General features: G+C 38.7%; 1 protein-coding gene across 1 annotated transcript in view; it reads right to left on the minus strand.

Annotated features, from left to right (window-relative positions):
* Window positions 1-3,377: 3,377 nt before the first annotated feature.
* FAM214A (family with sequence similarity 214 member A) overlaps window positions 3,378-27,987 on the minus strand; it is a 47,812-nt gene continuing 23,202 nt past the window's right edge. Inside the window, exons 2-12 of the mRNA XM_027732054.2 lie at window positions 20,377-20,561; window positions 19,342-19,544; window positions 18,776-18,901; window positions 16,657-18,502; window positions 15,864-15,980; window positions 14,826-14,905; window positions 13,932-14,040; window positions 12,929-13,087; window positions 11,034-11,102; window positions 10,000-10,199; window positions 3,378-4,626 (exon numbers count right to left, since the gene is read on the minus strand). Of these exons, the coding sequence (XP_027587855.1) occupies window positions 4,473-4,626; window positions 10,000-10,199; window positions 11,034-11,102; window positions 12,929-13,087; window positions 13,932-14,040; window positions 14,826-14,905; window positions 15,864-15,980; window positions 16,657-18,502; window positions 18,776-18,901; window positions 19,342-19,544; window positions 20,377-20,561 (3,248 nt within the window). The 3' untranslated portion in view covers window positions 3,378-4,472. The remainder of the gene's footprint in view (window positions 4,627-9,999; window positions 10,200-11,033; window positions 11,103-12,928; window positions 13,088-13,931; window positions 14,041-14,825; window positions 14,906-15,863; window positions 15,981-16,656; window positions 18,503-18,775; window positions 18,902-19,341; window positions 19,545-20,376; window positions 20,562-27,987) is intronic.

Here is a 27,987-nt window from a genome sequence, read left to right on the forward strand (position 1 = left end):
ACCCGGTGCCACATCCAGACCTCCAGAGAGGGTGACTCCACCACCTCCCTGGGCTGCCTGTTCAATCCCTGACCACCCTAACAGTGAAAAAAGTCGTTATAGTATCTGACTTGAATCTCCTCTGTCTTTACAATATCTAATTTGAATCTCCCCAACGTCAGTTTCAGGCCATTTCCTCTGGTCCTCTCACTGAAGAGAGCGGCCCCACCTCACCACCACCTCATCACCCACACCTCCCCCCTGTGGCCTCCCCGGCCCAGCATCGGCGTAAAGGGAAAAAAAAGACCTTTGCTGCTTGGCTAGAATGGCTACTTTTGGTGATGAAAACATGAGGAGCCGAGTCCTCAGCAGCATTATTAGAGGATCTCCTGAATCCCAGACACAGCTGGCAGGATAGGAGGTCTTGCCATTGGAACTTCTTAACAGCACAGTATCACATTATACAGGGTATTTTTTCCCCTCCCTATCTACTTTTCCCTGTCTTCTTCTTGGCTGAACAATAACCTCCCCTAGACACTCTTTAAGAGCATAAAGGAGGGTTTTAAATAGCCCACTGTTAATAAATCTTTGGAGATCCCAAATACAGGGATTATGTGAATGGCAGGTATGGCTTCCACTTGGTAGTTAACTGCATGTGTGCTCCCACTTCTGCTATACAAAAGCTCTTTCCTTACCATCTTTCACCACTTTCCCATAATGTTGACCTCCAGCTCTGCCACCACTGTGTATCCCCACATTCCACATGCCCTCTGGCTCAGAAGTCCCCCCTGCAGACCCTGCCAGGTGTGGAGAACCAGCTGGAGCACAGCTCAGGAAGGACAAGCAAGGACAGGCTTTGTGGGATTATGGTCGGGAAGGCCACAGGAGACAAGTCAGAAAAGTCTATCAAAACAGAAGCAGTCAAATTGTACTGAAAGCCCCACAAACCAGTAGTTGGAAGTGGGTTTCTTGTCCAAGAGAGATTTGTTCAAAGAGCAGGATTGTGTAGTTGCGAGGAAGCCGAGGAATGTGCATATCCCTCATTCAGAAAGGGATACTGCTGGTCAGATAGCACAGCAAAAATCACAGAACACACTAGTGTTGTTTGCCTTATGACAGAAAAAGCCATGATAGTAGTGGGTGTGCCACATTTCCTTCTAGCAAAACCAGGGAGAAATGGTCTGAAGGTGTAAAAAACAGAGCAACATAGAAAAATGCTCATAGAAAAAAGTTCATAGATTTTGAAAGGAAGCAGAACAACAAAGCAGTGACAGCGGACAAGAATTGCAAACTTCAGGAATTTCTTTCAATTCTCTTAGGAAATTAATCTGAGGGAAAACACAGTTTTGAGGATTCAGCAGTTCCTTAATGAAATTATTTCTTTAAGGGAACAAACTCTACAATGCAGAGGAAGGATGGGAAGTAAATTCAGAACCACAGGAAAAGCCCAAGTTCTTCAATGTCTTCAAATACAAGAAAGCCTACAGAAACTAGGTCAGTTTTTTAAGGATGTGTATCTAAAGCAGATCATGAAGACAAGGGGGCACAGAAACATTACTGAAAATTACTGAACAAACCTTATAAAAACCAATGGGTTTAATGTTTCTTTTTGTTCAATCTGGCCTGATCAAGGTAGCTAGTAACAAACTATAATCTCTGACACTTCCCAATGCAAATTAGGGAAACTTAATGATGAAACTTTAATGTGGTGGATGCAAGCTTTGTTGGAAACGGCTATCAATTGTTCCAATGGCAATGCTGTGTTTAGTATATAAAATCTTGGGTAGTAAGAGAACAAAGTTCCATAAGGAGAGATACTATATGGAGAATAGCAGGTAGGACACCTCTTATACTGGGTAACAAGATGAATGCAAGTTGACATCTCCTGATACTGAAAAACCACACATTACAACGGGATGTATGAAGAGGACTTTAAGCCATAAGACTTACCAACCAATTCTTCCAGTCTGATTGGCACAGAGAGGCTCTGCTTCGGGTGCTCTGTCCAGCCTCAGACACTTCAAGATTGATTCAGACCAAAAGAAGAAAGCCAGAATGATGAGGGGTGCAGAAAATGAAATCTACGAGGCAAGGCTGACTGAACAGGCTGGGGTTGTCTTAGATAAAGAAAAAAAGGCTGAGAAGGGAGATACAAGAACTAAATTGCTTTCTTTGCTTATAGTGAAAAGGTCAAGTAGTATTTGACTGAGTAAAGAGTCTGTGACTTCTCAAAAATTAGTCTAGTCTCATTTCTTAGCCTGTGCATAGAAGGTCATGTGGAATTTAGTTAATAGTTTATGAGCATTCAGCCTTTCTTCAGGTGCGTCCTTAATGGAAAGTGTTTACTCAGATCAAGCTGTAAATGGAGAATGACTCAGTAAAATCAAAGATGTTCTCAGATAATCTAAGGTAACTTTCATTCCAAATCCATATAGGGACTAAGTGTAGTTTGACTATTTAAGTCAATACAAATTTATTTCCTAGACATGACTTCTAGTAACAACATATTCAAAATTCACACTTCTTTGCTGTTCAAAGCAAATTTATATATTACTCTGAAGGGAGATGGCTTGAAGAAGTCTATTTAAATAAGGTTATCAAGATACAAACATTGCATAATGTCAGTGTAAAATAAAAGGTTAATCTACTAGAGGGGAATGGTGACTTTTCATTAGAAGTGTGTCCTTTTCTCATCAAGTATGCAAGCAGCTGTGCACCATGACACAAATAAGTACTTTGAGGATATGTAGTTTGCTTATGACTCAATAGCAGCTACACAGGAACTAGGACACATTCTTGATATACTAGTCCAGACTCTAGTTCTGCACACAGTACAACTGCAGTTGTATTTGACTCTTCTGCTAGCAAAAGAAACCTTTTCTCAATTTTAAAGGGCACACAAATGACTAGAAACTGGAAGCAATGTCTTCCTGTAGAGTTTTCCCCAAGCCTTTATGAAATAAATGATAGGTAACCTTTGAAAACCTGGTGTAACCTGAGGGGAAGATACTGTTTAAGTGGGGAACAAACTCTAATATCTGAGCTTTGCCCTTTTGTAGCAGCAGGCATTTGCATATACAAGATAGTTGATAAGCATCATCTGGAAAGTCCAGTCTCCCTTACGATCCCTGGCAGACTTCCTGGAGATTTCACAATACACTGACTTCTCTCATCTAAGGGCAGTGCTGAATATACAAGATGCACATTCATTCTTTCTTTCTCCAGAGTCTTCATCAGATAACTCTCAAATACGAAGGTCACCTTTCATATTACTGACACTCTAAAAACCTACAGCAATGCAAAGAAAAACATATAAATCAAGGTGAGACGGTTGAGAAACTCAGATCTTCAGCAAACATCATAAAGCTTCATTTTCATTATTAAATATATACCTCAAATATAATCAAATGCTTCTAACTTTATTTCTCTCAGTTACACAGTTAAACACTTAGCATAAACTGTTCATCTGACTGTGTTTTCTTTTAGGAATACACATACGTATCGGAAAATATTCATATTCCCAGTGTAGCATTGCTAGTAAAACTTCCTATGGCCACCTAGTGGCTTACATGGAATTGACCTATGAAAAATATTTAGGATTACATGAAGATCCTTCTCATCTAAAAATAAAACAAAAAGTACAAGTTTCATAGCTCTTGCATATATTTAAGATATAAATACTAATTTGTTCGCACAGTACATCCTTTAACACAATCTGAGAAATCAAATGGGGGAGGGCGTGAATTTTATGTGAGAAAAACTAGTAACAGAAAGCAAAATTAAAATGGCCCTTAAGGAAAGAAAAGAAATTGAGGGAGCAAAATGTGAATTGAATTAATGATCCGAATGCATGAGTAAGTAAATAAACAATCTGCACTATGATCACAAGTGTTATTAAATCTGTATATGAGAAAAAATGGAAACGGATACCATTAAAGAGAAAAAAAGCAGCTAAATGCTTGCATAGTATGAAATGTTATGGAAATTCACCTGTTGTCCCCATTTTCAATAACTTAAATGAATATCACTTAAAACAGCACACAGATTAAAGACATCTGTATATATTTCAGATTTCAATATTAATGCCAAAAATACATAGTATGATTTTACATAAGATTTATGCTACATTAGAACACTAAAGACAAACATCACTTGAGTATTAAATGAAACATTAAATATTAAATAACTGAAAAATAAAATAAAAAGTGTAAACACTAAACTAACTTGGGAATTTGCTATTGCAACACATCCAATGAAGTGGTTTTAAACAGTACAAAAAGATTAGATTTAAGTATGTTTCCAGTCTACTTGGAATACACAAAGCTCATTCCAGAAACCTTTTAAAAACTGGTCCAGGATCACATAGAACCTTCTTTCTCTTGAGCGCTATTTTCCTTCCTTTACAGACTTAACTTTATACTGTTGTCTCTACCGATCTTCGCTTGTAAGAAGTAATCAACAGTAAAATGAATACTTTAGTTTGCCATTGTTTGCTAGCATCTTGGTGAAAACTGAGGATTTGTTGGAGATTCAGTGTAAGATTTGAGTTCATATGCAGCGCCGCTATCAACTTCCATGGATTTCCGAGAGAATAGGAGCCTTACATCTCTGTGGAGGTAGATCTTTCCAGATTTAGAACTCTGGAACCTGAAAAGATACAAATACCTGTATTATCTAAAACAAAACTTGATCTTTAGCTATTATTGAATAAAATGCATTCCTTTAAGACGTTAAGGCCAAAACACATTTGAACTAACGAAATGAGTCAGTTAAAATGGAAGAAGAAAGTATAACCTAACGCTTTCATTCTACTTTGTTTCTTTTGACATTTAAAAGTTCTGTTCCTAATCACCAATGCAGTGCACAGCTTTGAAAGTGCCATGGAATATGTGAAGTTCACACTGCAATTACGTACGTTGATGATTAAAGTTCTCAGTAATCTGAGAAAAAAATGCTCTTCCGTGAGCACTCCTGAAGATGTCCAAAGAGGCATCCTAAGCACACAGAAGAGGGAAAGTTCAAATATATACATATCAAATATATATTTCAGTGCTTATAGACATATTTCATTGCTGTCTTTATGAATGTAAAACTAAGAAGTTTACTACTGCTTTATACCACACACCAAATTTAAGTCCAGCTTGAGAAGGAGTAGGTACAGGGATCTCTGCAGGCAGACAGAAGTTTTTCTGCACAGCATAGGGAGCTATTTCAAAGACACTACAGTTCACTGGCCCAATCACCAATGTAAACAGTGGTCAATTCCTAGGCTCATTCATCTTTTATGCTGCAGCTAAACAGCCTAATTCAGGTCCTCCAAACCTGCCAGGAATGTGTCAGTTCCACTTTCCCTGAGATTTAACAACTGTATATAGTGAGAAAAGATCTGCATTTCAGAGAACTGTATTCTATAGTCTTCATCTGGCAGAACTCCTTAATTTCCTTCCCTCATTTCAGAGAACTGTATTCTATAGTCTTCATCTGGCAGAACTCCTTAATTTCCTTCCCTCGACCAGGAAAGGCAGGAGAGCCCAAGGACCATTTCTTAGGGCAACTGAACTTTATGTCACTACCTCCATGCCATGGTGAGGGAGAAATGTATTCCTACTGTAACAGAAACAGAAAAGCTACTGCTGTTGTCCTGACAAAATGGTACCATTACAAATGCTGAGAGCAGTGCATGCTGTATTACCACGTGTATTACAATCTGCACAGATTTTTAATAGGCATTTAGTTATTGATACCGTTGAAGCAAAAGTAGTATCTCTAAAATAAACCTCTCCATGATCCAACTGAAATTGTGAGAAGTAGGAGAAAGACAGACAACTGTGGAAGATCCATCAAGGTTTCATCATCTGAGGAAGGCAGGTTGTTGAAATGGGTTCTGTGCCACTGTTCTGTTCAGAGGAGTGATGCAGAATAGCCTGTAGTCATCCCCACAGCCAGACAAAGGAAAAGTCTGTTCTCCCAGATACAGCTGTCAAGGGCATTAAATGCAGCAGGGTCCAGCAGAACACTCCTACTGGCTCCCACAGAGCTCTCATCCATCACTATTTATTCGCTCAGTGCTGTCAGTGTGAAAGCCCTTTACCTGGTAGGCAAAGGGGAGAAGATGATACCTTAAGAGAGGACTCGAGGAGGGCACAAGAAGGAAGAGTGAAAGGGACAGAGTATAGAGTGAACACCACAAACAGTTAATTCAGCATGTAGCTCATAAGACATTTTAAAAGGGAAAATTTTACTGAAAAGTCTATTGCAGCAGAAGTATGACTGAAATTAATTCATATAGAATAGATCTAGTTATCAAAGCACCATCATAAAATAGATCTCAATTCCCATTTTACACATGGATCTTTCAAAAAAATTATCAGCAATTATTCTGAAGCTTGCTCTTTCCTATTGGTGATAATCCTGCAAGACTCGCTTTGCTCAGTAGATAATGGTTCCCTGTGGTGTTTCTGAGTGTGACATTTCACAAAGACTGAAGAAAGATAAGTGGGAGACAGCATCAGAGTTGAGGGGATTCTTCTCATCTCTGCATCCATCACCTAATTTTTTGCTTTTAGGCATGTTTGCTGTAGTAATTGGGATTTAGAAATGTTGCTTTTTATAAAACAAATACATTGGAATAATCAAGAGACAACCATTACCTACAGCCCTGGGAAGTGGTGATGGAGTGGCCAGCATGAGACTGGCTCCAGAGCTGTGGCAGCTCCAGTAGTTTTGCGTAAAGAAATTAAAAAAACCCCAACAAAACCTGCCATCTCTGACAGATGATGCCCCATGAAAAGTAACAGCAGATAAATATAGGAAGGTTTAAACACAAAATGATGAGCTAGAAAGTCTGGCAGAGGAAAGAAAGTGATACATATTACTGAAGAAATTATAAATACAAGCACAAAGCCCCTGTATGTATTTTACAGGCCATCAAAATTCACAGAGAATAAAGTCACAGAAATGGGATGATCACAAAAACATATGTAACAAGACAAGTTTTGTAAGTGGAAAAGACTATACAGCACAACCTATAACATCTGTAAGGAAAATCATCAGGACAAGGATACAAATAAGGAAAAATGGTGAGAGACCAGAAAGATCGAAAGCAACTAGTAAATCATTAATAGGAGGTGTCTTCAGCTTCCACCAATAAAGGTATCATATGTTGCATAAGAAAAATATTTAAAAAAAAACTTTCCCAACTCCTTGAGGAATCACTACTTTTAACAACCAGTTTCAAGCTTACCCTCCACTAAGCCTGCAGTAACAACCCCTGTTTAGCTGTTAAGCAACAACAATTGTGCTCCATGCAATTCCTGGCAATGTGTCAGTAACTAAGGCTGTTGACCAAGCTTTAAGGACTTGGAAAGCACTGAGCTGTGGGCAGGTTGGCTGTTTAACTGCCTTTCACAAGGGTGCCAGAACGTGACCTAGAAACCAAGGGATGGTCACCATCCTCACAACACCAGGCAAAAATGAGGCACAAACAGAGCTGAACTCACGGCTCTTATGCTCAAGTAGGTTAATTACAACACAAAAAATCATTGCTTCACAGAAAAGTTATCCCCAAAACATCTTCAAAAACCAACTTTTAAACTGCAGGTGCAACTCTTGATTTTTTATTTTAATAGCGAATAAAGCTCTGCTGTCTGTGCAAGTTACATTTTGTATTTCAATAGTGTAGCTGTGGGTACAAGTACAGTCTAATGGTGTATTGAACAGGATCTCAAACATACAGAACTGCATGCAGAAGCTGCATGTACAATAAATCTGACACTTTAAAGACTGTTGTAGAAAATCTGGCCGCCAATGTTAAGCTCCAGACCTATGCAAGCACTTTTGCTGAATTACCACTTGAAAAGGAGCTTTCATAATGTGAGTGCTGACAACTGTGATTAAGGCCTCGCGAGCAGATGCGACCACAATGCAGCTCACTGGTGGTGACTTCATTTGTTTTTTTGAGCAAAATTTCAACATGTAAGCTTAAGATGCTCATGTTCAATAACTACTGCAACTACAACTGAAAGGCTGTTCTAAGTCGACTTGAGTAACAACAAATCTTAAATAATTAAATAAATCTTAATAATTAAAATTTTTTAGGTTTGTGTAAGGTTTCAGTAAAATGGGCTTCAGGAAACATTGCTGCTTTTAAAAATTAAGTTTTAAAAACCAATGCATTAATATACTACTAAGATTTTTAAAGCTTTCCTAATTAAAATTCATCTTTAGTAAAGAAGGCTACTAAATGGACAACTGAATATTTTGTAAAATCGTAAGTGCTCAGTATAACAAAACACAAGACAGATCAACAGAAGCTACTGTAATATTTCAAGGAGTTCTGCTATTCTTACATTATGAGAAAGGACCCACTGCTTGGATTCATTGCTGAAGAAAAAACTTGTGGCATACTCTGCAGTTACTCACTTTCCAAAGTAAGCAGATAAGCATCATAATTATGAGAGCTTTTTTTCCAGTCAGAAGTAGATGCATTTCCAATTACACATTATAAATCCATGAGCTGATTCCTACCAGAGGTCTGAAAGCTGAGCTAAATTGTACAAATATTCAAAATGAGAAGCATTGGAACAGCTACGTTTCTGTCTCTCAGCAGGTATCAGAAATAGGAAGCTCTTAAAAAAGACCTCTAGCTGTAAAAGATGACAGAGCAGAAAGCATACTTGCCTTCAAACTGCATTAAAGTAGAAACTGAAAGGGACAGAAGTGCACCACTCTTCGTGCCTGTACACCACACCCCGCTGGCCACAGACTTTTACCCACCACTGCAGCTGGTGCCTGTCCCCAGTTCCTCTGCACGGGTAGACCAATATTACAAGTGAACAGAGCCTTTTATTGGGGCTACACACTTTTTCAGAATTTACCCCTGAAGAAAATTTTTAGAAGGTGGTTAAGTTAGACATGACAAGTTAGTGTGACCTGAAAGGATTAATTTCAATCCAGGCTAAAATTCATAATTAAAACACAGTTCCACAGCCTTATCATCACACTATTTTCACACTCCAGTAAACCAACCCACTTTTTTTTATGCCTGTCAACTTTCACTTCATGGGAGAACTTGGCCTGGAATCACTGCTCTAGACAAAGCAGAGTTTGAAAAGTCTGCTGGTTAGAATTCAATGCTGCTAAATAGGAAAAGTAATATGTAGCAGAAATAATTCTAAAGAAGAGGGAAATGTAAGATATTTGATTTTGTTCTGCTTGCTCACTTCAGAATGTCAACCACTGCTGGATTTCCAAGTGCTGCAGTGAAAGCACTGGGTCTGCACGTACAGGCTTTGGTTACTACAAAAATGCAGGCAAAAAATCTGCAAACTGCAGGAGGACAGAGCAAATTCATCATTCCCTCCTTTGTTTCCAACTGCAGTCTCCAGAACATCCTGAGAGCAGCAGCACAGCGTCTGGTTTCAGGCAGTGCTTTGTAAATCATTTAAGGAAGATTGAGTGAATATTTTATAAAGTGAAAGGCATTATCAGCGGTGTTGTATCATGAAATAGGTATTTACATTTTTGCTACTAAACACTGCATTTTTAGGAGTAACTCAGACTGCTTTTCATGTTACAAGCTATTCTGGTAAAGAGGTATGTGTGAAGCACTCTGGGTACCTTCCCTACCTTGATCCTTAGTTTGGCTTTTGCCCATATAACATCTACACTCACTATTTCCCTTAGCCTCAAAAAAAGTACATTGATTCAGCCAGAACAATATCTCTCTTGCTAAGAAAAGATTTAAGCTTTACAAAGCTATACAAAATACTTCAATGCCAAGAGAGAGCTTTATATTTTGTGTTAACTTTGTTTCTACCAAGCAGAATCCAAATTATTCATTAGCTCTTCTTCCTCTACTGTCTAGCTTAAAGACCAAGTTAAAGGCATTCTTTTTTCCATATAAGTCTGTATACAGAAAGGTTGGCTGGGAAAGGAATTATGAATTAAATTTTGGCAGGTACTTGATTTTTGTGGGTTTGTTTGTTTGGTTTTGTGTTGGGTTAACTCGAAGGAGCTTACCTCAAATGTATGAGGTAGCGTAGTAGCCTTTCTTCAGTCTGTTGACTATTTTCTTTATTGACAGTTCTCTTGATTTCTCGTCGCACAGGAACAGAAAAAGTTCTTTGCCGTAGGAATGTTTGATGATTAGCTGGCATTTCTCTCAAGTCATAGATCACCACAAACATCTTCACCACAGTTTTGTTAGGGTTAAATAAGGTCTGAAAAGACAAACAGTTCAATAAAAAACACTCTTTAGAGATGACAAATTTTAAAAAAACCCCAACGAACCTAACCCAAACTCGATCTGCCAAAGTAGTTCCCCATGCACTTCATTCCCCTGTCACATAGAATCTTTGATGGAAAAACACTGTGAAGTTTTCCTGTTAATCAACACTTCAGCTACTTGCAATTCCCATTTTAAAATATAATGCTAAAAACAATCTATTCTGGATGAAACACTAGTATATGACTACTCTTACTTTGCTAATCTGCATTCCCGTTTTTGTTTATTTTTCCAGTCAGTTTTTTGTCTACACTGTTTTCCAGACACAACACACTCGCAGGAAGCACAGGGCTGGCTCCACTCTTAAACCTGAAATTATGAATGTGTTACCTTGGATTGGGTTCTTAAAAGAATGGGTCAGTTCATTGATTCTAAGCAATGACTGTGATTTACTTTCTGTTTTTATAACAAAATAAAGGGTGGTGTTACAAAATGTAGATACAATTATTCAATCTTAATCGCCTCAGAAGAATTTCAGGACTTGCACTGTGGCCTAATTACTTCCCCATCACTTCTTCAAAGGCACAGTGTCCCCAAGTATTCTGAATCCCCTGTAATTGATTTTAAGTCTCTTCAGAGCACAGATGGGTTCAAAGGTTGGGAGTCTTTTTTATGCCACACACAGATTTCTGTTTTGAATAACTACAGTACCTACAGAGATGCACATTTCCACTGCTAGCTTCATGCTCATCTCCAACAACCTCATCTCCTCTGCATGACTTTCTTGATATTAGTGGTTTCAAGATACCCTTATCTGCTGAGTACGTACCACTTGTATTGTTCCTGAAGGCGGTACCCGATAACCCCTTTTACCAAGGGACTCTAAAGTAATTACACCCTAGAAAAACAAAACAAAACACACATTTAGTTCACAGAGAGATAAACAAATCAAAATGTTCTATTCATGTAATTGTATTTATTTGAAATGCAATCAGTAACGTATAAAAACTAAAAATAGAGAAGACAATGCATTTAAGATGCAGTTAAAAATCAACAGTAAGGGCCTTAAAGATACTTTGGCAGACCATTAAAAGCTGTGCAATAAGGGGTACATTCTCCTCTTGAAACCAGATCCAAGTTTCCACATCTTCTCCACATCAGGGAGCTATGAGGAAACAGAGCTTTCTTTTCAAAGCAGCTGGTAAGTTAAAACAAAAGATTTGTCTCCTCCTTTCCGTTTCTGTATCATCTACGGTCGCACCAATAATACTCCAAATCTCACAGAACTCATTTCTGCTTTTCAAAGGCAGCAGATGCACTTAATCTTCCATTCTAATCCAAACTTCAGGAACAATGACATCTGGTTTTGTACCAGCTGTGATCCCGAGTGCCTCACATGGCGCTGAAATGCTGCTGAGGCCTCCCTCAGGTACTGCCCCAGAGCGTGTCTGATCAACCTGCAGGGCACCGCTCTTGTACCCCACTGCTCTGGACTTAAAAAAAACCCACCAAACAAACAAACAAAAAAAAAAAAGACCCCAAAGCAGAGAAACTAGCTATACAAACAGGAACAATGTTTCTGATGATGGAGGCACTGCACAAATGCTGTATTAATCCTGGGAGACTCAGTCATAATAGCATATTTAGAGCATGTGGGAAAGCCTGGAACAATGAAACCCAGCTAGGAGAATAAGCAATGCTACTTTAACCATTTGAGGAACATCAGAATCCCTTCACCTCCTGGAAAATCACGTGAAATAATCTAGAAAGATGAAAGCAAAACAACAGATACTTCTTTGCAGTGGTTAAGACATACACAAGTTTAAACTCAAAATTCAAAGCCCTTACTTAAACTCTAAGCAATTTCATTTTCTGAATACTTTTCAAAATCTAAGGTCATAAATATGGTAACTGCTGTGAATTTAAAATCTAAATATTGGGATAATCAGATGTTCATTGCTTTACTTAACATGTTTAAACAGACCCTTTACCATATATTAGACAGATATACACATATGAAAACCTCTGAAAATTGGATCAGTCACCTAGGTAAAACTGAGATTCCTTAATGGGCATTCAGAACAAATCTAGCCTCTAATTCAATGCTGGCACTGTTTGCTTTTTACACTCGTGCTGTCATTGTAGAAATGTGGAACAGAATTAGCACCCAGAGACAGAGAACACAAATATCATGTTGGTGCAAACATCAGCAAACCAGGCAGCTTGTGAGAGTGCCACGTGTCATGACAGCTCAGATAGTATTTGATTTAAAAGAAAGGGCTGAATAACTTTCCAAAGTCTAAGGTCTCCCTCAGCAATTGTACCTTGGGCTGCACCTAGGCCACTTGGGCAGAGTGGTTAGTGTCCCAGGGCAGCTGCTTGTTGGGACAACAAGATGTATCCCATTAAGTCCACCTATTGCCTCATGGCCTATTTTAAGTTAGATGGATAAATGGAGATGGTGGGGGTTGATCACTGCAGTGCAGAGGAAGACAAATACGTTCAATATCCCAAGATGAGAACAGTTGAATGGAGGGGCAGAGAAATAAAGGAAAAGTACTAGTTTGGGAAAGGAAGGAGAAACAAGAGAACTCCATCACAGAGAGTTGAAAATAACCCAGGTCCCTGCAAATCTTCACTTCCTGAACCTTCTACTCACCAAGCTTTTGTTCTTCACCTCCACATATCAGAATTTATTTAAAATAAATCCAACCACACACTTACCATGTAAGGAGAGGGCGCATTGTCATCTGAAACGCTGTAGAATGACACTTCAACTGGCAGAGTCATGTGCGTGGGACAAAAGACTCCACTTGCTCCCACTTCTGCTGTGAAACCCTCCACGACGCCAAGTGGGTCCAAGCGAAAATTCAGGACAGACTCCTGAAAAACAAAACACATACAGCTTAGCTTGGGAATGCCTCAAATAAAATACAGCAAAAATAGGCAGCAAACAAGGAAACAAGCCTGTATAAGAATTTGGATCTTTCATAAGATGACCTGCCAAAAATCAACACTAAGGCAAAAATCATGAACGGCAGAACATTTGGTATGATGATAGTGGTTTAAGAGAAAGCATCACCCAAATCCTGTCTTCATCCTACTGAAACTGGTGCAAAAGCCCACAGAGAACTTTACTGCATCAGGATCTATGCACAATTTTTGACATACACTAACTGAAAAAAAAAATAACTAGAATCTGTAACTTTTCTCAACATCTTCAACTCCGTATTTCACAAAACAGTACAATAAAACCCGTTAATGCACTAGCTGTTAGTTGCTGTTATTTGACATGCTACATGAAGTAAAGAGCTGGAGATTACACTTCAAAAACATTCTGTTCACTACACTCATTTAACACAGCTTTTGTGACATATTAAGTAGACTTTAAGAGGAAAAATGTAAATCCTTTTTTTAGGTAAGTACATTATAAACATGAACAATTACAGGTTATTAAATCTCATTTAAGGCAACAGAACATCTTCTAACTTGACCATAGTGGGAAATAAAAGCTTAAGCAACTCATTGTATCTGACTCTCTGAAACAGAAGATGTCTGGGGCATGAAAGAAGTGCCTTTACAGCTGGAAATTAAAACAAATTTTATTCAATTTAGTTAGGAACTTTTACATTCTAATAAGGCTGGAATTATTCAAAGAAATGTACTTTTAAAAGCAGTACAGAAGAATACTAAAAATACCACAAGAATTCTAGAGAATATGCAATACCTCAAAGTTTCCCAGAAGGCTAAGACTTGTTACTGGTGGAGCACTAGAACTTAGAAATGGTTTCCCATGGCTGTCTGGATCATCGTCTCTGTTTATACATTGTTGTGGGCTATTAAAAAAAGACAGAATAAATATAAAGGATAAACACATTTGCTTTTGTCTTCTGGGTATACGCAGCTCTAGAAAGAATAATTTACTTAGGGTATTACACAATGCTGTCCTAAAGAAGTAACAGTTGAACACTGCCTGTTAATACTTGAGCAAAACATTTTCTAGTTAACCGAAAAAAATATTTTCACTAGTTTTACATTACAAGGAATAAGGACAATAAAAATGCAACTTGTTCATTAACTCCATTAGCTGGAATCAAAGTATCAGATTATTTTCTCTTGTATGCAGATACTTTTGTCTCATATCCTTAAGTTTCCAACATCAAACTACCATACTAAAAACTGTTTATGTTACATGTAGTAACATATAAAGGGTCATGGCTGGCTCCTTTTAAAAGTTTAGTTTTCTGAACAATTTAAGGCAAAATGCTTAACATGTTCAACATTAAGAACAAAATATAAAACAAAAATAACACTGATTTCAAGAAGAATCAAAAATTACTTTCTTTTCTGTTTGAAAATTCAAGTGTATATGACAGCATATCTACCCCTGCATGGGACAGAATTCATTCTGGCAGCAGCTCTCATACCATGGTCATGTCCCAGAGTTGTGCTAACCTGGAAACTCCCAAGGACAACTCAGCTGCCAAGCCTTGTGTCTAAATAAGGATTCTTTTGAACAGCATTTTTTGTCCTTGCTAATGTGCTTTGTTGTTGCATATAGGTATGAACATACATTATGCCTCCCTCAAAATTCTTAATGTTTCTGGTAAATAAAACATACCTTCTTGCAGACAGACATTTCAAGTGCAGCAGTGATGAATCCAGATCAAAGCACCCAGACTGTGTTTTCCTTTGAGGAACCTCAAGAAGGAAAGAAGATGCTAATTTGAAAACTGAACTGCCAGTACAGGCAATTTTGCCAAGTAAGCACATTTTGCCAGGACTTTTCATGACATTACAAAATTATAAAAACAGAGCAGAAGAGAGTAATTCCTATACGTTTTAATCTTAGTGAAGAAAATTCTAGAATTATTAATGATGAGACTGTAAATTCTGATTAACAGGAAGTACCTAAATAAAGACATTCAGGAGGCTGATGTCTCTTCGAACAGTACAGAACATTACTAATAAACAGGCTGTAACAATTTCCATCCAATTTCCCTGAAAATATGACAGCCTTTATAAGCACTAAAGAATAAAGCATATTATGTGTTGATTACAGAATGTCACTACTTCAGTAATTTTAACTGGGACTGCCTGTTTCTTTAAAACTCCCAATAACCCACCAAGAACTGTAACAGTTCCCCAATGTCTGTCTTGTCACAGCAGCTTTGTATCACTAAGTCATTCAGTGACATCTCTGGTTGCTGAAAATGTACAGTACAAACTGTTCACAGAAACAAAAGCTTTGGAATAATAGGCAATCAGGTGTTAAAAATTCACCCAAAAACTCTTAAATGACAAAATGTTAACTTACACTTAAAATACAAATCTTCAAAATGCTTTTCTTTGTGCTCTAAAATAGCATTAAAGCATTTTTTTCTATGGATTTTTCTAATGCCATCTTTCGTTAATCTTGATCGGATCTCAACAACTACCTCTTTAATATTTTCTTTTCCAAAATTATTGTTCAGCTTCATTTAAGTGTTAACTCTCACTTAAGTGTTAATTTCCACTCAAAAGAGTATTATTCACTGTGACACAAAGTAAGGACACACACTTCACCTAAGTATTTTGTCAAATTTTATACCATACACAGACATTATAATAACAAAATACTCCCTTTCTCAGTTAAAAGATAATTTCAACAATAACTTACAGGACTTGAAAGCAGAGGCAGCCCAGTTCTGGGATGAAAAGCCCTGGTTGAAGTTCCATCCAGGGATCGAAAATTATGCTTCCGCCACGTATTTGTGTGTTTTAGAGATGGTGCCTTCTGTCACCAAAACAAATTTACTCAGGTTATCAATGGGATATTTCAATGGCCCATCATGATAATGCTTGCTGTAACAGAGAAGACTCCTGCCCCAGGTGGATCTGCATCACACCAGCACGTTATGAAACATTCAGCATAAATTCCCCTTGACTCAATCTACAACTACACAGACTGCTCACTATAGATCACATACCATACTCAGACACTGGTGTATTTACAAAAAACCAGGATGCCTAACAACCTATGGAAACCGTCATTTGTAACACTATCAACCACAAGCAGGGTGAAAACCTGTTCTTCTCAATGTTACACTTCTGAAGGTGTAGGGGAGGCACTACCGACCAAGCTACAGAATCACACAAAATCATTTAGGTTGGAAAAGACCTCCAAGATCACCGAGTCCAACCTCTGACTGATCACCTTGTCAACTAGACCATGGCACTGGTCCTTTCTTGAGCACCTCCAGGGACAGTGACTCTGTCACCTGCCTGGGGAGTCCATTCCAATGCTTCCTGTGAAGAAATTCTTCCTGAGTTACTTCAGACCAAGAAGACAATAGTAACATACTGCTTCCTACAAGATCAGCTTAAATCCCTCTTCATATTGGTCCTTAGAAGATATAGGGTACAAGCTATCTGACAGCTACAGGAATTAGTCTCTTCCCCCACGTATTTACCTGTATGTCTGGGTTCTTCTGCCGCTCGCACTTTACTACATTGTCTTCTGTAGGTTTCTTCTGAGAAGTGCTTTGAAAATCGAGGCCTGTTGGGTCTTCATTCTCATCATGTGCAGTTTTTGTTTTATCTTGTTTGGTTTTGTTTTTGAAACTGTCATGGTCTTTACTTAAATAATTTTCAATACTAATAAGCTGAGTATTTTGCTCATAAATATTTGGGTTTTTTGAGTCTTTATCTAAACACTTGAGATCATTTTTGTGCAAAGAGTCAGATACCGGCATCACGTTTGCTTTTTTTGTACCTTCAAGTATTCTGCATTTATCTATCTGTAAATTGTTAAAACTGTCTGTGCCATTGTTCTCACAAACAACTGTTCTTTCTTTAAGTTTATTTGTGCAAATCTGTTCATCAATGCTGATGGAATTTGAACCCTGTTTAACTCTATTGGTTATCTGGTCTTTCTGTGTGTAACCAGAATGTACTGTTTCCAATTTATCTGGAAATTCAGACTTATTTTCTTTAATACATGATGATGACGAGTGAATGTTACTAAATGCATGAGAAGTTTTATTTGGAGTCTGATGAAATGCATTTTGGACAGCTTCACTGGGTTTTGCTAAAACCAATTTTCTTCTTGCTTGGAGTTTCAGAGAAGTCTTCGATTCTCCATCAAACCTAGAAGGACTGATGGGAGTATCAGGTGTCTTTGTCCCTGATTTACTGCTGTCTTCTGACAAAGAAAAATTGGATTTAGCAAAAGAAACAGGCTCCTTGCCTTTCTTCAGCAAATTTTCATCCTCATATGTACTTCGGAAAATTTTTGAAGTAGTTGGACTCGCCTCGTGCACTTTGAATGGACGTCCAGCAACATGAGAAGTAGCTGGATCACAATGAATCAAGTGTTGGGCAATCCTTGCTATCACCTCCTGCCGCTCCTGGAGCAGAGAATCGATCAGGGGATTACTCTCTCCTGCCGACTGACGGCCGCAGTGGTTCATTGGAACACGGGCATCGAGCAGTGTGACCTCTGGTACTGCTCTAGTTTTGCCTTCACCACCATCTTCTTGTATTGCATTGTCTAAGTTGGCAGTAGGAACAGGGGAGGTCTCCTTGCCTTTCCTTGGCAAGTTTTCATCTTCATAAGTACTCCGAAAAGCTTTTGGTGTACGTGAGATGTTCTCATGTGTGTTGAATGGACGTCCAGCAACAACTGGTGAAGTAGCTGGATCACAGTGAATCAAGTGCTGAGCAATCCTTGCAATGACCTCTTGTCGCTCCTGAAGTAAAGAGCCTATCAAAGGATTGGTTTCTCCTGTGGGCTGATGAGAGCAATGACTATTTGAAACACGGGAATCAACTAGAGAAAAGGATTTCAAAGTTCTGACTGGTGTTTCATGAGATTGTGTCTTACTGTCTGCTGTAGCATTATAGCACTGAACTTTAGACTGCGATGCCCCAAAGTCAGATCCAAGTCTGGTAGATGGATAAAGTTTTAAATTTCTGATAGATGTAGTAAATTCAGGCATCTTTTTTCCATTAAGTAGGCCTTCAGATGTCCTTGTCCACGTCTGTTTCCCATGGAAACACTGTGGACTGGAAGTACTGCCTTGCTGTGCAGCACTGGAGTCACTGTGCTGACGTAACTTGCGCTCCTGCATTCGCTTTTCATAAAAGCTGAGGTTGGTGTGAATACTGCAGGTCAAAACTGGGTAGTTCGATTGTCTGGGCAAGGACTGGACGCTGACTCTCAAGGCCACATTGTGAGAAACATTAGGAACAGGAAAGACATGCTCAGTGGGTGTCTGGGAGAACGTCCACTGCAAGTCCACATCTGCAGCGCTCACCCTGAAACAATACAGAAGGGCATTTACAGAAATTGCTAAATGAAGAGTCTTTAATTATCTACTTCACAACACAAATGTCTAAGAAAAAGCACTAGAGAGATCAGCAACTGCTGTACTTTGCAAGGTTTATGAATCCTATAAAACTGCCAAAGTACCAGGCCAACAACATGGCACCTTCTAAAAACAAACAGGAAAACAGGAGAGAAGAATGATTTTGAGACAAGCTGCAACAATCTGCAAACAACAAATGAGTTTTTTTCCATTCTGGGCATACCTGTACAGGATGTTTCGGGGAACAGCACCATGTGAAACACTCAGCCACGCGCTCAGCTGAGAGAAGAAAACAAAGGAGCGAACTGCCAGCAAAAGGGTTTTCTCCTCAATAAATCTATCTCCACTCCTAAGACATTTAAGGAGAAATACATGGACATTGGTCAGAATATTCAGAGAACTATTAGAACTAGAACACTCTCAGATCTTCGGCCGGAAATGAGACACAGCTGAATCAAGCAAAACAATGAAGTTTTGAAGATTTCAGAGCCCGATTTGTTTTTATCCACATTAGAATTTACACCACTTAACATAACAAAAGTTAAATGTATTAAAAGGACAGTTTTCAGCTAGGAGCTTTTCATACTCTGCATTGCACAATGTGCACTGCAGAAAGTCTGAGCACAGGAAGACTAAAACTGAAGTGCTTAGATTTCACTAGTAAACAGTGGTTTTCTTACATCAGTCCTCATGGCAAAGGGCCAGTTCAAAACTACTAACCCATTACTTTAAGAACTTAAACATGACAAGATTCTTGCAACTATCAGCTAATCCTAATATCCAACTTACTGTCGAGGAACTGGCTCCAAAATCCACCTTTCTAAGAGCAATGCATCTTGTTTGATTGCAGGATCATTTAAATCATTCCCCTCGGTGGTGGGCCCTTCATCACTATAGCAACAATCTGGAAGTAGCATCACTTCTACCATGATTGGAATATTGTTCTTCCACAGTAGCATAACCTCTGATCTGGTTCGCCTGGCCTGACGACACTGAGGGAAAGAAAAATGTCAACATACACAAGCCATAAAAATACTAGCCAGATTTAAATCTAATTTAAAAGCATATTCCAAAGTCCTAGAAAAGGGTAAGGGTTGAATTGTGTAAATCAGGCTCCACCAAATCAGAGATAGGATGCCAGAGCTATTAAATGAAAAATAATTAACAAATCTTTCACGGCTACCATTTGAGCAACTTCTGCAGAAAATTAAAAAAGCTCATAAAAATACATTTCCCCAACCACTACACTTTGCTACCTTGTAGCTTTCTCTCCACAAGGCATCTTCTTGGATAGACACACTCAAGCAGTATCTTTATAAATTCTGTCTTAGAGCAGGCTAACTTCTGCATGAATATAACTCAAATTCCCACAGGACTTAAGAACTTTTATTTGAGAGATGGGATGCTCCGACCTTACTCCCAAACAAACTGGCTAGATTTGATGTGCTGGTGTTTTTTGGATCACTAACTTTTCAAGAACACCTAGAAAAGCAAAAAGTTAGGCAAGTCAGCCTACATTTTCTCCAGAGAAACCCCAGACCAAGAATGCTAAGTATAGCACTTGCCATTTGCATAATAAAGACTCAAATAGGTACTGCATTCAGGTAGTCGTGCAGAATTTCATGTTCAAGGATAAAAGGCTTAATGATCTCTCATTTTCAGGACAGATCTATTATTAGTAGGATACTGAATTACATACTCCTTTAAATGCAGGACTGACAGAAAGCAGTTGTTGCTCATGTTTAACTGTGAGTGCACTCTGGGGTTCTGGCTGACTTTAATCAAGGATGCACACCAGGACACTTGAAATGGGTCCCACCATACCTGGGCCAGTTTGTCGCTGCATTCATGCTTAGTTGTTGGTGGCTGACTCGACTGTGCTGGGGGGCAGTGAAAGCCCTCTGTCCTGCCCTTGATGGAATACTCTGGTGTCCGACCTTCCGTGATCAACAGGGCCAAGGATACCAGGAACTCCTCAGCTTCATACTCAAAGTATTCATCCAAAGTATCTGCCATTTCAAAAAGACAAAAATTAATGACATCTGCTGTATAACAAGCTTTCAGCTGTTGGCTGACCCTGCAGTTTGTTTCAACTTACACTTAAAATGAGAGAGGAAAATGGATCTTTTTAGCAGACTGGCTTCACTCCCCATAAAGCCCACCACCCCCTGCTCTACCACCACAAAACAACTTTCTTCATCTCATAACGTTGTCACTACAAGCAAAGTTCGAAATACTCTAAAGAAAGCTTCATGTAACTGGTCAATGCACCACATTTCAGCAGAGCTGAGAAACAACCATTTGTGTTTCCACAGCTTCTCTAGAAGACAAAAGGTTTCCTGGGCTCTAGTGGGATGAGAGTATGAATTGCCATTGTTAGTATCGTGTGACAGATGGAAAGAGAAGGCACAATATATAATAAAATAGATTAAAAATTTAAGAACAAAAAAAAAGAAATATTTAATTCTATTAGAGAAAAAGTGGGACACAGTGTTCTTTAAGATTTTTACTGCAAGCCCCTCCTGCTGAGAGCAAGGCTTACTTCAGAGGTCCATTTTTAGTTACCATTAACACACAGGAAATGTTCCCAAGAAACATACGGGGGTATTCATTGTTTTGTACCATGGTCAGTGTAAACTTGTGCAAAGAATTAAAACTCAACAAGTCTCTGTAGACAAAGCAGCAGCTGGCAATGTTCTTCATGAAGAACCCTGGCACACTCAGTTCCTGCAGTTAGGATGCACCATTTTATGTGTGAAGGGTGTTTTGTAGAGCACCCTTCTCCTCCTCCTCCCTCATCACAAGGATGTCAGACATCATTCCAGAAGATTTAAGTACAACCAGATCATGTCGTTCTCCTCTCTGCTTTGAAACACTTCAAGCTTCAAAATTATTTAATTACTGAAGAGGTTACAGAAAACTCTTTTCCAAGAAAGCTAAAATACATTAACTTCAAAGTCTATTTTAAGAGCAGCAAAGAAAAGCAGGTGGAGGCAAGGCTGCCAGCAATTCTTTACCTTTATTTTTATGCTCTAGGGGAACAAAAGCACATGACATCTTCACAACTTTATCTTAAATGTCCTATATCATCCAGCAAAACAAAACTGCCACAGGGACAGAGTTAATTTCCATTCGTGTTTCAATTGCCATGCACAAAATACCTTTCAGAAGTGTTTTTTGTCTTGGCTCCCTAACAGCAGAGCATTTGGCAAACATTGCAGGGCAGACTTGAGAGATCCACACAAGAATGGATGCATGAAACAAAAGCTCCAATTAAATGTGCAATTATCTGCATATGCAAATCGTAAAGTGTGTAAAACCAGATTTTGCATGTACATATTTGCCTAGCCCAGGCTTGTACACCATGGACCCCAGGGCTTACAGCCTATTTTGAGGGATCTACTTAAGGTAAATAAGAGAAATCAGCCCACTGCCAAGGAACTCTGTTCATTGCACAGGAGCCCTCATCTTTACCGACTCTTTCTTCCCCTCCTTTCTACAGGAATGCACTTACAGAGCTGCCCTGGGTGGCAGGGACAGTCTGTAACTAGACGCAGCCAAGGGTAAGGCACTCCTGACCCACACTGCACGTGCCACATCTGCACCCACACATCCATGAAAAGGTGCCAGGTGCTGAAGAACAGGGTGCTTCCAGGACAATTCATCTGGACACCACCTGCCCTCAGGCAGAAGAAAAGCCAAGGGACAGATGAATTATCCTGGAGGACCCCATAAGGCATGTGAACAACACATTAATTCATCTGGCATAAGTTAAAATGGTCTTTCCCCTGACGGGTGGCAGAAAATGACTAATAAAGGGTGCATGAAAGATTAAAGGAATGGTAAATAACAGAGATGACAACACTTAGGCAGTGATATGAGTCAACTACAAAATTAGACACCTGCCATTTTTTTTTTCGGCTGAAAGTCTGGTGAACAATAGGCAAGTCATACCTGGGAATAGGAAAAAGGAATTTGGGAAGACTCTGAAAAGGATTTGGATATACAACAGACAAAGAAATAGTAATAAATAGTAATTGAAGCATTATCTTGCTGCTAAGATGATCTTTTTATGTCCAAAGGCCATGGTAATTTCAAGAAAGCCACAGCAGGAAGGATTGTTACTGGAGTATTTTCCCTACTCTGACACAGAAGTTCCAAAAATCTAGAAAGTGTTCAACAAAATCTAGAAAGTGTTCAAATTAAACAAGAATTGTCTCATGTCTAGCAGACTAAACAAAGCTAATTCATCCTTAAGAAAATATGCAAGAAGAGTTCTTTCTAGTTAAAATATGTAAAATCATCTACGGTTTTTAAGAAAAAAGTAAAGAGTGCGATCAAGTTCTGCATGTGCACAGTAAGATGTAATACCTGAAAATTTACACTGAAGAATTTTAAATGGCAAATAACAGTGAAATAAACATGCCCTTTAATTAACAGCAGTTTACCACGTGAAGCAGTAGAACTTCTATTATTTAGCTCCCTTTTTAAAAAGATGATTCATATGTTATCAAAATCTTCTGGACTTGGCACAAATTGATAGATAAATCCTATGGCCTGAGTGCTTGTGCTGAGCAGGTTAGATTTAGGTAAAAAACCCACCCCTTTTTTTGCATTAAAAACCATCTGATATCAAAGCTTATATTGCACACTTGAAGTGCTCAGTGTCTTCACAGATATATATCACAAGTTGGTACAACAAGCCATAGACAGTTTAAGCATGTCCAAATGCAAGTTCCAGTGAATACTAAATAAGCCAGATCTAGTGAATAGAGCAGGGTACATAAATCTGAAATGATCATCGCTCCAGATCCAGATTACATACACAGTATTACTTTATGGAAACAGATAAAATTTGCTTCTAAGTTCAATTTGCAAATACTGCCTCTGTTCCTGTATCAGACCTATCATTTCAGAAGCACCCAGTTTCTTGCCTTAAGGAGGATGGAAGAGAAGACCCAACTAGAGAGACATTTATATATTTATATTGGCTGCAGTTACAAAAACACCACATTGTTTCAAAATAAAAACTGCATCACTTTAAAGGGTGATAAACAGCAAGTTTATCTGAACTAGGAAAAGCTACTGTTTTCATAACAGCATTATAAAGACAGGGCCAGCACTGTAAAATCATGTCAGCAATGTAACAGACCAGTTATTTGATCTAGACTTAAAAAAAAGAAAAAAAGAAAGCACAAACAGCAGTAGATATTGAAGAAATATATTCTCCTATAAACTTGATGTGGCATAGTTTTTTTTTAACTCCACTAGATCTCTACATCATTTAGCAACTTCTAAGAGTTTTCATAAATAAAAAATCTTGTGACTATTGAGAAGCCTGGTAATTGTTCCTATACAACAGACAGAGATGATGCAAGTTGATGTAATTGAGGACAAGGGTGGAAAGACATTTATAGAAACAGCAAACTCAGTGTTCAGTTAAAAAAGTCTTACTCTGTGTGTGCTGCAACTGTTTGGTTTTGTGTATGAATCAGGCCTAAGATACATCATATATTGTGTATACAATAACCTCAATCCTATAACTTGACTATAAAATATGAGTTATTCTGCTTCATCTCTAGCAATGGAACATACAAGTATATAGCATAAAATATGCATCCCAGCAGTGTCTAGGGTTTATTCCCCTTAAAATAGAAAAAAATCCAGTTCCTAGTCACAAGTACATAGGAATTAAAGTAATAAGGCGCTATAGCCCTTTAATCAATACATTGAAACTAAAGTTTATTGACCAGGTGGTCACAAGAGATAGCAGCAGATGTCAGAGTACTCTAGGAGGAAAAAGGAGAAAACTATAAATTTAGACTGAAGCTACTATACACAGACCAAAGTGCAGAACACTGGAGAACTGAAACCTAAAGGCACATCCTTTTGTCTTCTTTTGCCTCTTCACATACCAACCTCAACAAAGGCTGATTTTCTACACCTTCTGGACAAACAGAGAAGTCCATTTAACCAGAGATGTCAAAGAGAGTCTTCAATCCCTGTCCTCCCCCATCCACTACACACAGGTACATAAGCACTGCAATAAAGAATACTCACAATTCACTCCCACCCCTTCCCCCCAAGAAAAATTAAATTGGCTCACATCCTGAAACATCAATTAAAGTTAGTTATGGGGTAGTAGGGATTCACAAATCCACTTAACTGTAACCCAAGGACTCTCCTAAAACTTCAGTTAATCCATTTATGCCCAGCTGACTCCTTTCCCAACTAGGTCACACTAGTGCAGACCAACTCCCTTCCCTTTCCTATTACAGCATTTTCTGTAGTAATTACAGAAAATGTTTTCCTGAAATACGTGTATTAGAAAAGCATTTAATCTGTTCTCTAGGCTTAGGCAGGAAACAAAGACATTTGGTATCATGTAACCCATTGTGCTCCAGGTGCCATCAGAAGACACATTTGGAAGCTGCTGCCTTGTCCTGCCTGGGGACAGCAAGGCACTGAATGGCCCCAGCAGAGCCTCCTCTGCCCTGTGCCACCCTCCCATCATGACCAGGCAGTGATACAACTGCAGTCTTTCTTATTTTATTGTCCCAGCACCTTTCATACTGCACTGCTCACCACAACTGTCTACCAAGCTCGTCCTCTCCTCAGAAAAAGAGCTCATTTTTGTAAAGTGCCTTTCTTCAAAGAAAGGCAAATTTGTTTAACTCGAAGTATCCATTACTCCTCACCTTCCCCAGTTGAGGGCTAATTTCTTCAAGAGTTCATGAAACAACTAAAAATTTCCTTTGAATATGTTCTGTAACAGTCTAGACCCTTTCTAAAAGACTTTAGGTACCCATAACAAATTTTGAAGGCCACCAATTTAAAGTAATCACATTTCTATTTCACTTCTTAGGAAGTTGAAACCTAGTAAGCAAAATGAAATATGGAGTGCATGGTGTAGGCTGTTGGGATTCCTAGCTGATGCAAGCCCTGCTCCTGCTCTACCCAGGCTGTCCAGTGGGCTCTGTGGCACGGTTGCCAACATCTGCTCTCTGGTTCCTTTTTGAGAGACTAAAAGCATGGCTTAAGTACTTGGATCTTATTTTTTGTACTTGTAGTACAGGCAGTCCATAAGGAGACACTTCAGTCCGAGAGTCCCATGGCAGGAGAGTCAGGTACACTGGAGAAAAAGGGGCTGCACCATCAACATCCAGAACCCATCACAACCTAGCAAAGGCACTGTTCTGCATTGAAAAAATTACAGGAGAAGCTCTTCTCCCAAAACAGTCAATTCTGAACAAGTTTTAGTATCTTCCTATTCCAAGAAATAGGTTAAAGGTAGTTCCACATTTTAAGAGTAAGGCAGGGATTCAAGAAACTACTGTAAAGGAAATGAAACACAATGTAAACGTTTGACTAACAGCTTCTCTTCTGGAATTAGAAACACCTACGGATGCTTTGGTTAACTAATTCCATGTTGTGCTTCACTTCAAAAGAAAGTTGCCCTTGAATCCCCCAAATTCATGATTCGCTAAATGAGCAGTCATGTTGTGTCTGCATATTATAAACCCATAATTATATCTGAAGTCACACGCTTCAAAAGCTCTGCAATATTAACAGTTTAGGTTTAATTTAAGCTATCAAGAGTTAAAGTCATGAGATGGCCTACTTGTTTCAAGAAACAAGCTATTAGCTACTTAAACTCAAGCAATGAATTCAAATGTAATGAACTGGTTACTCACCTTAACTTAGGAAAAATCCTATACAGATATTTTTTTTTTACCCACATTGACAACTGTCTCACATTCCTATGGCTCAAGATCTTTGAGCTTGGGGACAGTCATTGTGAAAACACGAGGAGAGCAGCACAGTACATCTTACTGTTACTGTCTCCTTACTTTTTCCAGGGTACCAAACTGAACCACTACGTGATTATCGAAGCATTTCAGCTGTAGGCAGAAAACTGCAGCACAGGAATTTGTATTAGAACAGATGCATACCTGCTATTCAAAGAAAATAACAGTATAAGCTATAAAAAGTTGCTGGATCTACATTAGGTTCATGTAGAACAGGAAGAAATTCACCCACTTTTGTGCCGTTATGCCAGTTTATAACTAGAAAAACAAAACAAAGCACACCATCTAATAAGTCAGGGGGGAGTTTTAAAAATCAAGACACAGCTACGTGGCAGCTGATGAAGTTACTCCAGAGTTCCAGAGCAGTAAAAATCAATCAGTGCCATCAGCTGCACTCCAGGGTGCAGTGCTGCAGTAACTCCCCTGGTATGTGTGTATCCTTCCTATCTACCGCACGTTCCTGCTGGACGCCTCTCACAGCATCCAGAGCTAATCTCGAGGCAGTTTTACTGTAAATAGAGACTGGTCTTAGAAATGGGCTGGGAGAAAGTAAAAGTACAATTTTACTAAAACTCATTCAAGTTCAAACAGCTTAATAATTAAATCCAGTTACATTCATGTAAAGCCTAAGTTCCCCGCAGTCACCTCAGAAACCACCGCTCTCTCTCGAGTGTAAAAGGCAGATTGTTAAACTGATCTGGGTGTTCCCATCTTGCTTCCTGCGTTTTGGCTGACATCCTATTTTGCCATCACCATACTGCTTACTGAGTCACTTCTCTTCTTCCAACTGTAGCTTTCTATTTTTACCTAAGCAACAACAGTTTAACGTGCTTCTTCTGATTTGTGGGCATTAAACCAGATTCTAAATCCAATATTTGCATTTTCATCAGGGAAACTGGTTTTATTTTCTCCTAACTGGACAAAGAAAAGGAGTATGTAAGAATCACAAATTGTGAAGTAGGTCAATCATTACAATTTCAACATCTGTATTTAGTACAAGGAAAGCAGTACCTGAAAACATGAACTTTGAGGCTTGTTTCATACCTCGGGTCACCAAAAGTCAGAAGAGAACATGTATATTCTAAAATACAACTGTCCCACTTTATCCTGACACGGGTATATAAGTGCTGAAATGTTGATATAAAGCTGTAAGATTATCAGTGCTGCAATCTTTAGCATTTTAAATAGAATAGAAATATTTAAATAGAATAGAAATGTTCTGTTGGGGGAACAGAACATTTATTTTTTGCTGATCCCTAAACTAGAGGTTGTATTTGTACCAACATGCTATAACTGGACAGGCCCTGAAAGCAAAGAGGACTTGGCTCAGCTAATGTCCTTACTTAACCAATTTTCTGTTTTCCTTCATATTACAGTTTCCTACATTGTGATTACATTAAATGTGACTACACAAAAAAATCTGAAGTTGCACTATAATGAAACAAAGATGCCTATCAGAAGCAGACCAATTAATTTATATTCATTCTTGTCTAGCTTTTCACATTTTCCCTTACTTAGCTGATGCCTCTGCCTAAATTAGACTGTGTTTGAACAAACTGCCTGACTTGATAAACCTACCTGAACCAAAAAAAAAAAAATAAAAAAAATTAAATCCCAACAAAGCAAT

Source organism: Pipra filicauda, unplaced genomic scaffold, assembly GCF_003945595.2.
Source record: "Pipra filicauda isolate LSUMZ 115617 unplaced genomic scaffold, ASM394559v2 scaffold7_size6619720_pilon, whole genome shotgun sequence".
NCBI lineage: Eukaryota > Metazoa > Chordata > Aves > Passeriformes > Pipridae > Pipra > Pipra filicauda.